This window comes from Triturus cristatus, chromosome 2_2, assembly GCF_964204655.1.
Source record: "Triturus cristatus chromosome 2_2, aTriCri1.1, whole genome shotgun sequence".
NCBI lineage: Eukaryota > Metazoa > Chordata > Amphibia > Caudata > Salamandridae > Triturus > Triturus cristatus.
The window spans coordinates 1,204,765,807-1,204,781,226 of NC_140582.1; the positions used below are offsets into that span (position 1 = coordinate 1,204,765,807).

The 15,420-nt window shown below is 42.5% G+C and overlaps 1 protein-coding gene across 3 annotated transcripts in view; it reads left to right on the forward strand.

Annotated features, from left to right (window-relative positions):
• The window catches only part of LOC146863397 (cell adhesion molecule CEACAM8-like), a 185,482-nt gene extending 175,080 nt beyond the window's left edge, over nt 1–10,402 (forward strand). For 2 of the 3 annotated variants that reach the window (XR_014978250.1, XR_014978249.1), the window contains one exon: nt 10,033–10,091. Coding sequence is in view for 1 of the 3 variants with exons in the window: in XM_085642821.1 (XP_085498947.1) it covers nt 10,033–10,084 (52 nt within the window). In the remaining 2 variants the exon portion in view is untranslated. Of the gene's footprint in view, nt 1–10,032 lie in introns of all 3 variants that reach the window. The other variant, XM_085642821.1, reaches the window with a different exon arrangement.
• The last annotated feature ends 5,018 nt before the right edge of the window (nt 10,403–15,420 follow it).

The following is a 15,420-nucleotide window of genomic DNA, read 5'->3' on the forward strand; positions in this document are numbered from 1 at the left end:
GCATAAAAATGGTTTCTTGGAATATAAATGGTCTAGGAAATTAAATAAAGCAAGAAAATATAAAAGATCTGGCAAAAAGCAATGAGATCATTTGTATCCACGAAACCTGGCTATGCGGTGACACCCGAGTATTTGATGGCTTTCGCCAACTCCATCGCCCGGCAAAAAAACAAAGGTTTGGTCGCCCTGCGCGCGGCATTATGACATTACTTTCTACTAGAATAGTGAAGAATGTATCCCAACTTACTGTAACATGTAAATGGCTGATTGGATGTAGGATATCCTTAATGGTTGCTGATAAAAATTATGAAAATATGCTGATATTAAATGTATATATGCAATGGGGTACCCAGGAGGAATATGGTGTAGAAATGGGACATTTAAAAAATGATATTGACTTATTATGTGAAAAGTATGACTCGGATATAATTTTATTGGTGGGAGATTTTAATCATAAATTAAATCCAAAGAAACTTGATACTTGGTATATGGAAATACTGGAGGCTTATGATATAAACCAAGCAAAGTTTCCTGAAGGTCTTTCTACAATTCATGATAAAAAATTGGGAAATTACTTAGCGACAAAAAGCCTCTTTTGCTTAAACGGTAGGTTAGCCCAAGACAGTCCTGCGAACAAAACTTTCAAACTGGGCACACAAAATTGCCCTATAGATTATGTTTTTATGCCAGTATGGAATTTTGCATTAGTAAAGGGATTCAGGATTTGCCATAGAGAAGGCAGCGACCACTATTTAATGGAACTAGAGTTCGCAGACCTCCATCAGACCCCCTGCGATAATGTAATTGTACAACAGATGGATTATCCCAGGCGTATCACAAGGTTGACTGAAGAATATATAGAAAGGTTAACAAGGTTACAACAAAATATTGACTTAGGATGTGTGAGTGGCCTGAATTTGGCCTGGTATGTAGGGTAAATATAACAAGTGGTACAAAGCCTTCGTGTAGAACTCAGAAATGATGCTAGGAATGCTAAGAGTTAACAAAACATACCGGCTACACAAGGAAAGTGGTTCACTATAGATTGCTTCAAAAAGAAAAGGGAACTAAGGAGAGAAGCACGCAGTCTACGCATTAAATATGATCAGACTAGGGCGGACAACCTTGTTAAGCTAAAGAGAGAATACACCATGCTAATTTGCAGCACAAAAAGGGCCTATAAGGAAAGCTGCTGGGGAAAATTGCTGGAGGCAATCGAATCAAAGAACATGCGTCAGTTCTGGAAGCTGATACAATCAACAGCAGAACCTTCGGTGGCCTCAGTGAATTGTGTGGTGGAAGAGGATGCATGGGAGGAATATCTGCTGGAACTGTATAGCCCGGGGAACGAAATTGAAGAGGAGGAACTATGGGACTGGAGTGGCCTAGTAGAAGACCTAAAACCAGACTTCTCAGTAGTAAACGTGATTAACACGATAAAGATCTTGAAGCTAACAAGAGCAGCCGGACCGGATAACTGATAATAAAATCAAAGTTGTCCTGGTGGGCAGAATTCTTCGTGCTTATGTTCTTAGTAATCTTAGAAACCAGGATGATCCCAAAAAACTGGAAGGGAGCCATAATTAGGCCAATACACAAGAAAGGAGATGTTCATGCCCCAAAGAATTATAGATTAATTAACTTATTAGACATTGGGGAAAATATCTTTGCTAAAATAATGTTAGGTAAGTTAAAAGATTGGGTAGAGCAGGGTTCAATTGTACCGGTTGAACAGGGGGGTTTTAAAGAAGGACATTCCACTATAGATCACTGTTTTGCCCTATGGGTACTAGCCCGGAAGTCAATAGAGCAAAAAGGGAAGCTGTATTGCTGCTTTGTCGACTTTCAGGCAGCCTTCGATTCAGTGGATCGTAATTGTCTATGGGAAGACCTGATAAAGTATGGAATTCCGGAAGGTATACTAATGATTCTAAAAGAGCTACATAGAGGAAATTGGGCCCAGGTAATTAGAGACATGCAAGGGTCACTGACTCGAAAAATAACTGTAGGGAATGGCCTTAGACAGGGTGCGTTTTGGCCCCCTTGTTATTCGCAATCTTCCTAGCTGATCTTCCTGCAGTATTAGAAGTGGAAAGAAGTGCAAGTCCCAGAATGAGTGGTAATAAAGTGTCTTTCCTTCTATATGCAGATGACCTTGTGATCCTTGATCAAACGGAACTAGGACTCTAAAGGGTATTAAATGTTTTTAAGAACTCTTGTGATACAAAGTTTTTAACTGTAAATATGGAAAAAACAAAGGTTTTATGTTTTGGGAAAAAAGCTAAGAATTTTAGCTGGTTTTCAGGGCAAGATAAATTGGAGATAGTTAAGGAATATAGGGGCATATTATCAAGCCAGGCGATAAAATTATCGCCGCTTTAGCGTCAGAAAACTGCCGCTAAAACGGCGATAATGGGCTTGATAATATGCTCTATGGAATTCCAATTGAAGCCCATGTTAGACGTCCTTCACATTTAACATGGGCTTCAATTGGAATTCCATAGAGCATGTTATCAAGCCCATTATCTCAGTTTTAGCGGGAAAATTTTATCGCCTGGCTTGATAATATGCCCCTTAGATATTTGGGTCTCTGGTTTGATAGTACTCTAAAGTGGTATACCCACCTGGAGGCCCAAAAAGTGAAAGCTTTTTCATCAATTTGTGTGCTGAAAAATTTAACAAAGAATACAGAGACATGTCGCATGGACCCCTGTTAAAGGCAAATGAAGAAATGATCCCCCGCAAGTACTGTATGGGGCAGAAGTTCTTTACCTGAGTGGTAAATGCGGGTGGGACGGAGAAGAAGGGAAGATCTTAAAAATGTTATTGTCATTACCGAGTTCCACAATGATTCAGGCTATTAGAATGGAGTTAGGCTTAATAGCATGGAGCGTTCAGATTCAAATGTCCTTGTTAAGATTTTGGAAACGTCAGGACCCAGGTGGGGTGCAGAAGGTCTCACAATGGTACAGAGAGGAGATTCAATTTAGTAGCCTAAAATGGGCGAAGGATGTAAGAAGGAATCTCCAGACAATAGGTGTGCGCCTCAGGGTGAGACTATCGCAGCAGTCCAGGTACCAAGGGCAGAAATATTCAAGATGATGGACTTGGAATACCTGAGTGTGAAAAAATCAGTTGAGTGTTTAAGGAATTCATGGGTAAACGAAGCATAGTTTTCGTACTTGGATTCCCTGCCTAATCAAGGGTCAAGGCATGAAATCCTAAGGGTCCAAGTTGGTATTAATCCTTGGTTGATGGAAGAAAAAATAAAAGTAGCAATGATACAGACCGATGGAATTTGTAAATGTGGGTTAGGAACAAGAAATGACAATTTGCACATATTGCTTGATTGTATTTCGGTTTTAGCTATACGGAAACTGTTTCCTTGCCCCATATTTTTTAAATACGAGATAAGATTTCGTGCCCAAGCGGTTCGCCTACTTACGGAAATGCCATTCATTGATATTTCAATTGCTTTGGGAAAATATATGAAAGCCATAAAAGGTTTCGTAAGGGAGAAACTGAAGGAGGGGCATTGATTTTAACTTATTTTAGTCTTTTCCCATTAATATAAAAGTTTTAGGTGAAATTATAAAAGTTTTAGGTGAAACTATAGAATGTGTATAATGAATTATGATTGTATGTGGATGTCATTTTTGCTAAGTGTTTTTATTGGTAACTTATTTGTTAGAGAATCTATACTGTTACCATTATTCTGGGTTCCTATTGTGTTTAAAGACTATGGTCTAAATAAACAGAGTTTTCTCTCTCTCATGAGGAGACTTCAAACAATACAGAACTCAGCGGCCAGACTTATTTTCAACCTTTCCAAACTGGCCAACATCTCTTCACACCTTAGGAACCTCCACTGGCTCCCTGTCCCGAAAATTTGCCAATTTAAGATACTGACATGCACCTACAAAGACCTCCATGATCTAAGACCAGCATACATCAACCACCAACTAAACTTCCATCAACCATCCAGAGACCTTCGTTCTGCCTGTTTCACCCTCGCACAGACACAGTGCATCTGGCGAAGCCACAGCGCAGGCCTTCCCTTCTCCTACCTCACCTCTAAGTCCTGGAACAGCCACCTCCACCTCCGGACATCCCCCTCACAGGCAGAATTCAGGAGGAGACTCAAGACATGGCTTTTCGACTGAGCACAGAATCCCAGTGCCTCTATACGCTCACGGGTGACTAGCAGTTCTTTACAAACTGCGTCTGATGATATAGCTTAGTGTTAGCTGATTTTAACTTTTGATGTTTTATACACTACGATGCACTCAAGGGAAGGTAGGAGGTAAATTCTTGGAGGTGCAGTTAAAGAATGAAAGATATCGGAAACCAAGAGACTACAACTTTGAGAGTCTGAGATATTTCTTTGGGCCATATTGATGTGAGGCGTGGCAAGTGCATGTTGGGCACATTGCGGCAGTGTGGAAGTTTAAATGGAAACGTGTTCTTTTTTTAGTGTTATACGAATAGCACAACATTATAAGGAACACTGAGTTATAAATATGCTGCTTATCCCATAAGAAACTGGCACAAAGATGGCCTGATAGCAGTGACTAATGCATACTGCAGGTTTATTTAGGAACACCACTGGCAGATTGAAAATCCCTTCCTTTATCAAGCCAAACCCCTGACAGGCAGTTTGCACATAGGGCATATATTATGTGCACCTCAAGATATCTGAGCAGCACCCTGCAAAAAGTGAGAAATAGGCACATATATTGGTAATAGTCTGGCAATGGTATTTCATAATGCATTTTGATGTGGTAACAACTGGCAAAAGTACAATTATGAACACGCTGCATAAGAAACAGCTTCTTGCGTAGCACCAGTTATTTCATCAGGCATATGTACATGTGTGGCATGATAATTTGTTGTTTAGTCATCCAGGCCCAGATTTATCAAGGTCTTGCATCACCCTTGCACTACACAAAGGAATGCAAGGTGCTGCAAATCCTAGAATGAGATTTACCAATCCACGCAAGGTCACATATCTTGTCCCTGCGTGGCTTGGTAAATATGGCGCTGTCTTACATTACTCTTTCCTGGGAAGTCATTTCATCGGTGGGGCGTGGGTGTTCTCAACCATCCACCCATGGATTTTGGCACAATCCCAGATTTATGAAAACTGGTTAACTTGGGGATGCGTCAACATGCTATGCCTTGCCAAGAGAGGTGCAACAAAGAGAAATATCTTTCTTTCTCCTCATTGTTTCCTCTTTCTAAGTATGCTGCATTCTGCAATACTCTTAGAAATAGGTAAATGCCTTGAGGAATAGGCCCTTCCTGCACAAAACACAATCCTGCCTGCAACACAGGCATCCTTGCTCCACCGCACAAGGGTGCTTGCTTTGGTGCTAGGATGCTATCCCAAGCGGATGACAGGAATTTGCCAAATCTTGATAGATATGGTACACTCCTGCCCTCTCACTTCTACACAGTGTAGCACAGCACAACAAGGTGTCTTGCTGAGTTGTGTAAAAAAACATGCTAAATCCAAATGTTTTATATTCACATAAATGATTTCTAATACTGAAAAGTAATGCTTTAGGGTATCATGGCAGATACTCAAGTATCTTCCTCTTCAAAATGGTCTCTAAAACCTTTGCATTACCAGCTAATTTTGTTCTGGTCCCATTTTCACCAGATATTTTTAAAGGAGGACCCACCTTCGTCGTTGGTTGCAGTGGTTAGGTACTTGAACATGGGGCGGTGGGGGCTGGACAAGGGGCCCCTCAGGATGCCTTGCAGGGGCACCAACCCCCCCTTGGTTACATGACTGGCTAAAATGAGGAAAACAATTTTGAATCCATATTTAGGATAAGATCCTATGCATGCTTAGAGTATGTATACTACAGAATATATGCATTTCCCTTCTATACCCAACTTCACAGACATAACAAAAAAGCATGCATTCATACCTCATGCTTGAAAACATTGGAGAAAACCTCAGTTGGAAACCAGCATGCAGTAAACTTTTACTAAACCACACAAAGTCTTCCTGTGTGCATAGAAAGGGGTAACATATATCAAAATCTGATAGTAAGGGCTGAAAAGGATCTGGCTCTACTATCAGTTGGCAGGAATGTGTAATTTGAGGGTGGGAGTCAAACATCCATTTTTTTTTTTTTTTAAACATAGTTTTATTGGTTTTCAAAGTTTGCACGTGTCATACAGTGGCATAAGACTGCATAATAACTCCAGCATACGTCTTGCAATATTACTGACAACAGGCTCCAACATTTCCTACTCGCTGTCCAACAGACACATATTTGAGTTTCCACAATGTTATACACTTTTCTATTCCATCACGACATGACTGTGGACAGCTCAAATCTACCAGGAAATAACATTATTTTAACTTTCCACATCTGTTCTACACTCCTGATAATGCTTATAACAGTGCTCATCTCAAAAAATAATATATAAACCCACAACAATAATGTTCCCTCCCCCCTCCCTTCCGTCCTGAATCCATACAAAACCTTTAGTGTCAGTCTTCAGCACGTACATGATTGCATCTCATATCAAGCACTTTGCATACTTCTTACTCCCTTGTACGTGTCAGTCCGCGTCCCGGCCTCATACACTTCCTTGCGTGTTATTAACAGTGGTAACAAAGTCTATATCCAAGGACCTACACGCTTCCAGCATGACATCGCACTCCATCGCAATTGGAGTCTTCCGTAACCCGCCCGCCTCCTCCCGTCTCAACGCAGTACTCTCTGCTCCCCCCCAGCGCACCAATTCAGTATGCCATGCATTTATTGTGGGCGGCGTTTTAGATTTACACCGCATGGTGATCGCTCGTACTGCCAACAGGAGTGCTAACTTTACAAACCCATGTTGCACTATATATTTGGAAGTTCCTTTTCTTACTCCCAGGATACAGCACTCGACTGTAGCAGGTATCTCCCTGTGTGTGATCTCCGCCGTATGGCGTCTGACCGAATCCCAATACCCTCCAATCCTTTGACAGGACCATATCGTGTGTACTAGGTCTGCTCCCTCTAATCGGCATCTGGGGCAATGGTGTCGTGTGGTTGGGTACATCTTGTCTAGTTTGCGCGGTGTAAGATATGCCCTGTGTAAAATCATAGTTTGAATATACTTGAACCGCGCATTCCTCTATACCTTTTTGGGATGTTCCACTACCCTCTCCCTTTCCTTATCCTCAAGGGCCCTGCCTATGTCACCCTCCCAGGCTGTGCGCAGCGGCGTCAGGTCTATTTGTGTATGGAAACGCAGCCCTATATATAGCCACTTAATGAGGTGCCGGCCCCTCCCCATATAATACAGTGTTTTTACCAGATCGTTTGTGGAGGGTTCTTGCCTTTGTGGGGCCCAATGTGCTCGGACATATTGCAACAGTAGTGCGTGTAAGAGGTATAGATGGTCCGGCGCTCCAGTTTCGCGCACAAAATTATTGTGATCCAATAATACCCCATCTCCAAAGAGGTCCGCCACCGTAGTGACCGCCGCATCCAACCAAGGCACAAGTCTACGCGTCGTCAAGCGTCCATCTTGTAAAGGTATACCAAGCAGAGGTATATTCCCGGCATATGCAGGGGATGCTCTAGTGTACTGCAGAGCTGCCCTCCAGCACCGCAACGCCGTGCGCAAAAGGGGAGGGAGATCACGCGGGATCTTGCTATGCGGCATCAAGAGGGTGTGTAGAGTCTCTCGTTCTACATCTTGTTCAGTCATCCCTATCTCCTGTAGGTTACGCCCTGCTGTCCAGAAGGACAGCCACTGCAATTGACAAGTGTAGAAATACGCTCTGAGGTCAGGCACTCCCAGGCCTCCTCCAGACGTGCTGCGTTGTAACTTCTTTAGGCTAATCCTCCACCTATCCGCCCCCAAATAAGTTCAATGAGTAATGCGTTCATTAATTTAAAAGTGGTGCCCGGGAGTATAAGTGGTATGTTTGTAAAATAATAAAGTAGCCTCAGGAGGACCACTATTTTTGCTATCGCTGCCCTACCTGCTACTGACAGTGGCAGAGCGGTCCAAAAGGTAATGCTAGATCGTAGAGCTCTCAGGGCCCTGTTCAGGTTGCCCTCTAGCATGTCTGCCTGGGACCGATAAACTTGGATACCTAGATACTTAAACGTGTGAGGTGCAACCTTGAACTGTAGTGTGCCAAATGAAGGAGTCAAACATCCATAGTGGTGTTTTAATAAACTAAGATCCCTTTCGGAAAGAGAGCTATGCCGGGGGACCAGCAGTGTGGCCTTCTAGACAAGGCCAGGATTACTGCATGCAAGATCAGTAGCTGCTGGTGGCAGGAAAATGCAACAGATTCAGGTTGCCTCCCAAGAGGAAACTGAAAAACACAGTTAGTAACATTGAGACGGTTTTACCTCTCAACGACAGTGTTGGAAATCGTAGAGAAGAAGCACGTGAAGTCACCACCTGGTGAGGGTCCTGGTGGGTACAGGTTGTGTTCTAATTATTATACCCATCTAATTACATGAGTACTGCACGTCCTACTATGGAAACATAGGGGCAGATTTACAAGCCCCTTGTGTCACTTTTGCACCCTTGTTGCGTCACTTTTGTGACGCAGCGGCAGCATAAAAGTTGCGGCTCATTTACAACGTGACGCTTCTAGGGAGATTGTGAAGCCGTGCGCCACATTAAACCTACGTCAGGTTTAATGTATGCAGGGTGGGCGTTCCGTTGCAGGAAGCCCTGTAAAAGTGATGCAGTGAAATCTACAAGATTTCACTGAGTAACTTTTACATCCATGCTGCGTCAAAACCATGCGCCTGCTTGAAGCAGGCGTAAGAATTGACGCAGCATGTTAGGCATAGGGCGGCCCTGAGCATTGCTGGAGTTGCGTCGTGCTTGCGACACGACTCCAGCAATGCGTGACTTTTCTGTCAACAGATGCGTAAGAATTTCTGACGCAACTGTCAATCCTTGCGCCATTGTAAATACGGCGCATCCATGGTGACGCAAGGATTTGGCACGTTGGCGCAGGGAAAGTGACGCATCTCTACAGATGCGTCACTTTCTTGTAAATCTGCCCCATAGAGTCTGAAGACAATGAACGGTGTCTCTATTGCTTACATTCCCCCTCCTTGACACTAAGCCTACAAGGGCCCACAGTACGGAACTGGACATACTGCATTTCAAGCCTGGCAGGCACATGGAGTTTAAAGGGCAGTTGGGCCATCCTATCACTAAGGGCCTCATGTAGGTAGCTAAATACCGGTCGGTAACGGCACGAAATTCGGTAAATATCCCGTTACCGACCGGTATTTAGGCATTTGAGATGTAGGAGGCATGATTTAAGGATTCGGTAATTTACCGAATCGGTAAGGGATCGGTAAAATACCGAATCGGTAAAATACAGATTCGGTAAATTACCGAATCCTTAAATCATATGTAGGGAGCACTCAAGTGAGTGAATTTCAGTAGTAAGGATTCGGTATTTAACACCAACTACAGGTTGATGTTAAATAACGAATACCTTCCAAAAAGCTAAATTTGGCTGCTTTAAAAGTGCCATGTGGCATACATACATGCCCTTAGGGCATGTATGTGCGCCACATGTGCACACATGCACGAATCAGGGGTGCAACAGGGTGTCAATGTGACACCCTGCCACCCATGATTATGCTTCCCCTATTACCGATTCGGTATTTACCGAATCGGTAATAGTAAATGGCTTCCCATTCATTCCTATGGGCCTCCAGTCCCATAGGAATGAATGGGAAGGGATGCATTATTACCGATTCGGTAAATACCGATTCATAAATACCGATATTTACCGAATCGGTAATAATTACCAATTGTTTACCTACATACTATTTACCGATTCATAAATACCGAATCGGTAAAATTCGGTATTTATGAATCTGTAAATAGTATGTTACCTACATATGGCCCTAAGTGATTTAATAATTGCTTAAGAACATACGTGCCCAATAATGTTGTTCAAAACTCTTGACTAATCCCAAATTTAGGCTGAGAAGTGTCTTCATGCTCTCTTTTGTTTCTTCCTCACAGGCCCCAGAACCGGACTCAACGTGTCCGCACCCGATCCTGTGTGATGAACTGAATACCTTGTACGGCTGATAATACGTATCACCCTTTCTGATACATTGAATACCTCATGCCGCTGATCCTATGCATCTCCCTCTCTGATACACTGAATACCTCCTACTGTTGATACTATGCACCAGGAACAACTCCTACTGCTGATACGATGTATGACCGTCTGTGAAACATTGGATGCCTCCTATGGCTGATACTATCCATCCCCCTCTCTGATAAGTGTTGTAATAACTCCTGCCACTGTTACTATGCACCACGCTCTCCGATACATTAAATACCTCCTACCACTGTTACTATGCATCACCCTCTCTGATACATTGAATACCTCCTAAGGCTGATACTATGTACGACCCTCTCTGATGCATGGAATACCTTCTACCATTGACACTATACATCACCCCCTCTGATACATTGAATACCTCCTACAACTTATACTATAACGACCCTCTCTGATACATTGAATATTTCCTACTGCTGATACTATGTATGACCCTCTCTGACACATTTAATGCCTCCTATGCCTGATAATATGTACGACCGCCCTCACATACATTGAATACCTCCTACTGCTGATACTATAAACAAATCCATGTGATAAACTGAATAACTCCTACTGCTGAGTCTATGCATGACCCTCTCTGATACATTGAATACCTCCTGCTACTGCCATTATGCATCATCCTCTTGGATACATTGAATACCTCCTACTGCTGCTAATATGCATTACTCTCTCTGATACATTAAATATCTTCTACCGGTACTACTATGCATCACTCTCTCTGATAAATTGAATACCTCCTACCGCTGATACTTTGTACAGCCGTCTTTGATACATTGAATACCTCATACCACTGATACTATGCATCACCCTCTCTGGTACACTGAATACCTCAATCCACTGATACTACGCATCACCCTCTCTGGTACACTGAATACCTCAATCCACTGATACTATGCATCACCCTCTCTGATGCACTGAATACCTCATACCACTGATACTATGCATCACCCTCTCTGATGCACTGAATACCTCATACCACTGATACTATGCATCACCCTCTCTGATTCATTGAATAGATCCTACCGCTACTACTAGCGACCCTCTCTGATACACTGGATACCTTCAACGACTGATACTATGTACAACCCTGTCTGATACATTGAATACCTCCTACTTCTACTATGCATTACCCCCTTTTGGATACATTGAATACCTCCTATGGCTGATACTGTGAACCACCCTCTCTGATACACTGAACATCTCCTACGGCTGGTACTATGTGCAACCCTCTCTGAAAAATTGAATACCTCCTACAGCTGATTCTATGTATGACCCTCTCCAATATATTGAATAGATACTACTGCTGATATTATGCATCTACATCATCCTCTCTTATACATTGAATACCTCCTACTGCTAATAGAATGCACCACCCTTACTGACACATTGAATACCTCCTAAGGCTGATACTATGTATGACCATCTCTAATACCGTTAATAACTCCTACCCCTGATACTATGCATCATGCTCCCTGATACATTGAATACCTCCTACGGCTCATACTATGCATCACCCTCTCTAAATACATTGGATACCTCCTACACCTGAAACTATGCATCACATGATCTGATACATTAAATAGATCCCACTGTTGAAACTATACATCCCCCTTTATGATCCATTGAATACCTCCTCTAGCTGGTACTATGCATCAACCTCTCTGATAAATTGAGTACCTCCTGCAACTGATACTATAAAGACCCTCTATCATACATTGGATATTTCCTACTGCTGATACTATGTAAGAACCTCTCTGATATATTGAATAGCTGCTATGGCTGTTACTATGTACAACCGTCTCTGATACATTGAATACCTCCTGCCACTGATACTATGCATCACCCTCTCTGATACATCGAATCCCTCCTATGGCTGATACTATTTATCACCCTTACTGATACAGTCAATACCTCCTATGGCTGATACCATGTAATGACCCTCTCTGATACATTGAATCCCTCTTATGGCTGATACTATGCATCACCCTTACTGATACATTCAATACCTCCTACTGCTGATACTATGCATGACCCGCTCCGATACGTTGAATACCTCCTGCTATGATACTATGCATGACCCTCTCTGATATATGAACACCTCCTGCTGCTCCTATTATGCATCACCCTCTCGGATACATTGAATACCTCCTTCTGCTGCTATTATGCACCACCCTCTCGGATACATTGAATACCTCCTGCTGCTGATACTATGCACAACCCCCTCTGTTACATTAAATACCTCCTGCTGCTGCTATTATGCATCACCCTCTCTGATACATTAAATAGCTCCTCCTGCTGCTATTATGCATCACCCTCTCTGATACATTGAATAGATCCTACTGTTAATACTATGCATCTCCCCCTATGATCCATAAATAAATACCTCCTCCGGTTGTTATGTCCTTAAGGCTAGTCCTGTCATGTATGCCCCTTTTACATACATTATCCCATCCACACGACAATAGCAGTTCTGAAACAGGTGACCTTTTACCCAGTAGCTTGCTCCTGTCTCTTCGACACAGGCTCTTAGTATTCTATCATAATCCCTGTACCTGACGTACATAAATATGTCCTCAGGCACTGCATAATTACTGTATATAAGGGTCACCACTTGTTTCCATCCTTGGCCAACAGTACGCTGTGCATGATTGTATTGTTTTAGAAAACATTTATGATTGTTTTCAAAACATATTTATTCTAGGAATGACCACTCTAGTATATGAGACCCTTATTCCCCCCTGCAAATTAGAGGAGAATTTCTTCCATGCTGACACGGGGTCCTGCATGCTGAATCTTTGCTACGCAGCGGTCTGACATCCCTTGCGGGGTGTCATCCTCGGAGCAGAGACGGGGTCGTTCATTCTTTACCATCAGGTGCAGGGTTGGTTATTCCCTAGGGGATTCTTGGCTATATATATATATATATATATATATATATATATATATTTATATATATATATACACATATACATGCTACACCTACATATTTAGGCTAGGTACATTTAGGAAAATTACAGAGGGCGCACATTATAGGAGTATGCAAGTGCTACTGTTTTATCTGAACTGTATATGTTCATCTTCTTAGCACTATGGTAGAAATGTATCTACTGTTTACTATATCAGTACTTGCAATTTCTTTTGTATGGTTATGTCTCCTGATTGACGCCACAAATATGTTTTACACAAGACTGACGCTGGACCAATAAATACTTATTGAAATGTCCTAATCGCTATCCTGTCTATTTTCTGAAAATAAGTGAGCACGAGTGAGTGAGCGAAAAGTACTGTACTGTTTTCCACGATCGCTAGGGAATCAGGGTTGTCATGTTCCGTGGTCGCCAGAAACTATATACACCCCTGTAAGATACAGGGGGATCCAGGAAAGAAACCATGCAACAAACTGCAGGAGCCTGGAGAATTTGGATGTTAAGACATGATTTGTTTATAAATCTGAAAATGTACAGACTAAATGCGGACACTATGTTGTTGGATTGTAAAGATTAGCCTTTAGAAAGCCCTGGCTCTACCTGCCACATAGGGCGAAACACGTGTCGGCTGTTCATCTTCTCTCACATTTTTTCCTAATGAAAGATTAAAAAATGAGTGAAACTGAAACAACAAAATATGGTGAATAAAAAGAACCATTTTTCACTCACTGTATAGCTAGCTGGTCTAACGGCTGACATATCCTGTGGGGGTTTCCAGAAGCGGTTTGGACACCAAGCCCTCAGGTTAGGTCATCCAAAACGTGCAGGTTCTGGGATTCCTGGGAACTACACAACACAGCTGATACTATGCATCACCCTCTAAGATACATTTATTAGATCGTACATCTAGTACTATGTACCACCCTCACTGATACATTGAATTCCTCCTACTGCTGAGACTATTCATCTCTGCCTCAGATACACTGAATAGATCCTACCGCTGATACTATGTAGCACCCTTTTTGATAAACTGAATACCTCCTACTTCTGACGATTGACATCACTCTCTCAGATACATTGAGTACCTCCTACTGCTGCTACTATATTCACCCCCTCTGATGCATTGAATGCTTCCTACTACTGATACTATGCATCACCCTCTCTGATGCTTTAAATACCTCCTAGGGGCTTATTTACAAGCCCCTTGCGCCGCCAGTGCATCACTTTTTGTGATGCACCGGCAGCGCATTTTGCTGCTCCATATTTACAAAAACAGGAAAAGCAACCCTGCGTCGCTTTTCCTGTCCTTGTAAATATGGACATGCAGAACTTTGCGTGAAAGGGGTGTTCCATGGGTGTTGCTGTGGGTGTTTCCACTCAACACCCATAGAACCAGACACATTTCCAGATTTACGAGAAATCGAAAACCTGGAAATGTGTCTGAATGCTACGCCTCCCCGCGGGATCCGTAGTGAGGTGCAATAAGGAGAAATGTATTCATTTCTCCTAGTTTATTTCCTCTTTCTATGTGTGCTGTGTTCTTCAGCACACATAGAATGAGGAAATTACCTATGGTTATTGTTTATGTGCAGGAAGGTGTCCTTCCTGCACATAAACAATAATTTAAAGAAATTATGTTTTGAAAGTTCTGAAAAACACCATTTCAGATTGTTTATGTGCAGGATGGGACACCTGCCTGCACATAAACAAGCATCCCCGTGACTCAGGCATCCTTGCACCATCATAGAAGGGTGCCTGCTTCAGCCCGTGGCAGCCAATGGTGTGACAGCGCAGGGGAAAGCACAGTGATGCAACATATTATTGTAAATATTTTGCATCCCTGTGCTTTGAAAGTGCCGGAGCGTGGTGCAGCCAAAGGGCTTGTGGTGCCGCGCTGCTGCACTTTCTTCTAAATGAGACCCCTAGTGCTAATACTATGCATCACCCTCTCTGATATATTATTCAGATTCTACTACTGATACTATGCGTGACCCTCTTTGATGCATTGAATAACCCCTACTGCTGACACCATGTATGACCTTCTCTGATACACTGAATAGAATCTGCTTGTAATATACCAGTTGTATCTCATCATTACTAAAAGTTGGAAACTCTTCTTGATACACTGGCTCTTCGATACTGAACTTGTGACGGGGTGTCACATGGAGAAAGTCACCTGCGGTCAAATCTCTACCTACTTCTGCCAGTCCTTCTTACTGGCAAAGTTCCAATCTTATGCTAATCATAATTCTCTTGGCAGCTTATAAATAATAGCACAGGCAATGGATAAAACAACTATCAAGCTTTGATAGACTTAGAAGAAATTTTGTGGCTGTGGCAACATCATAAATG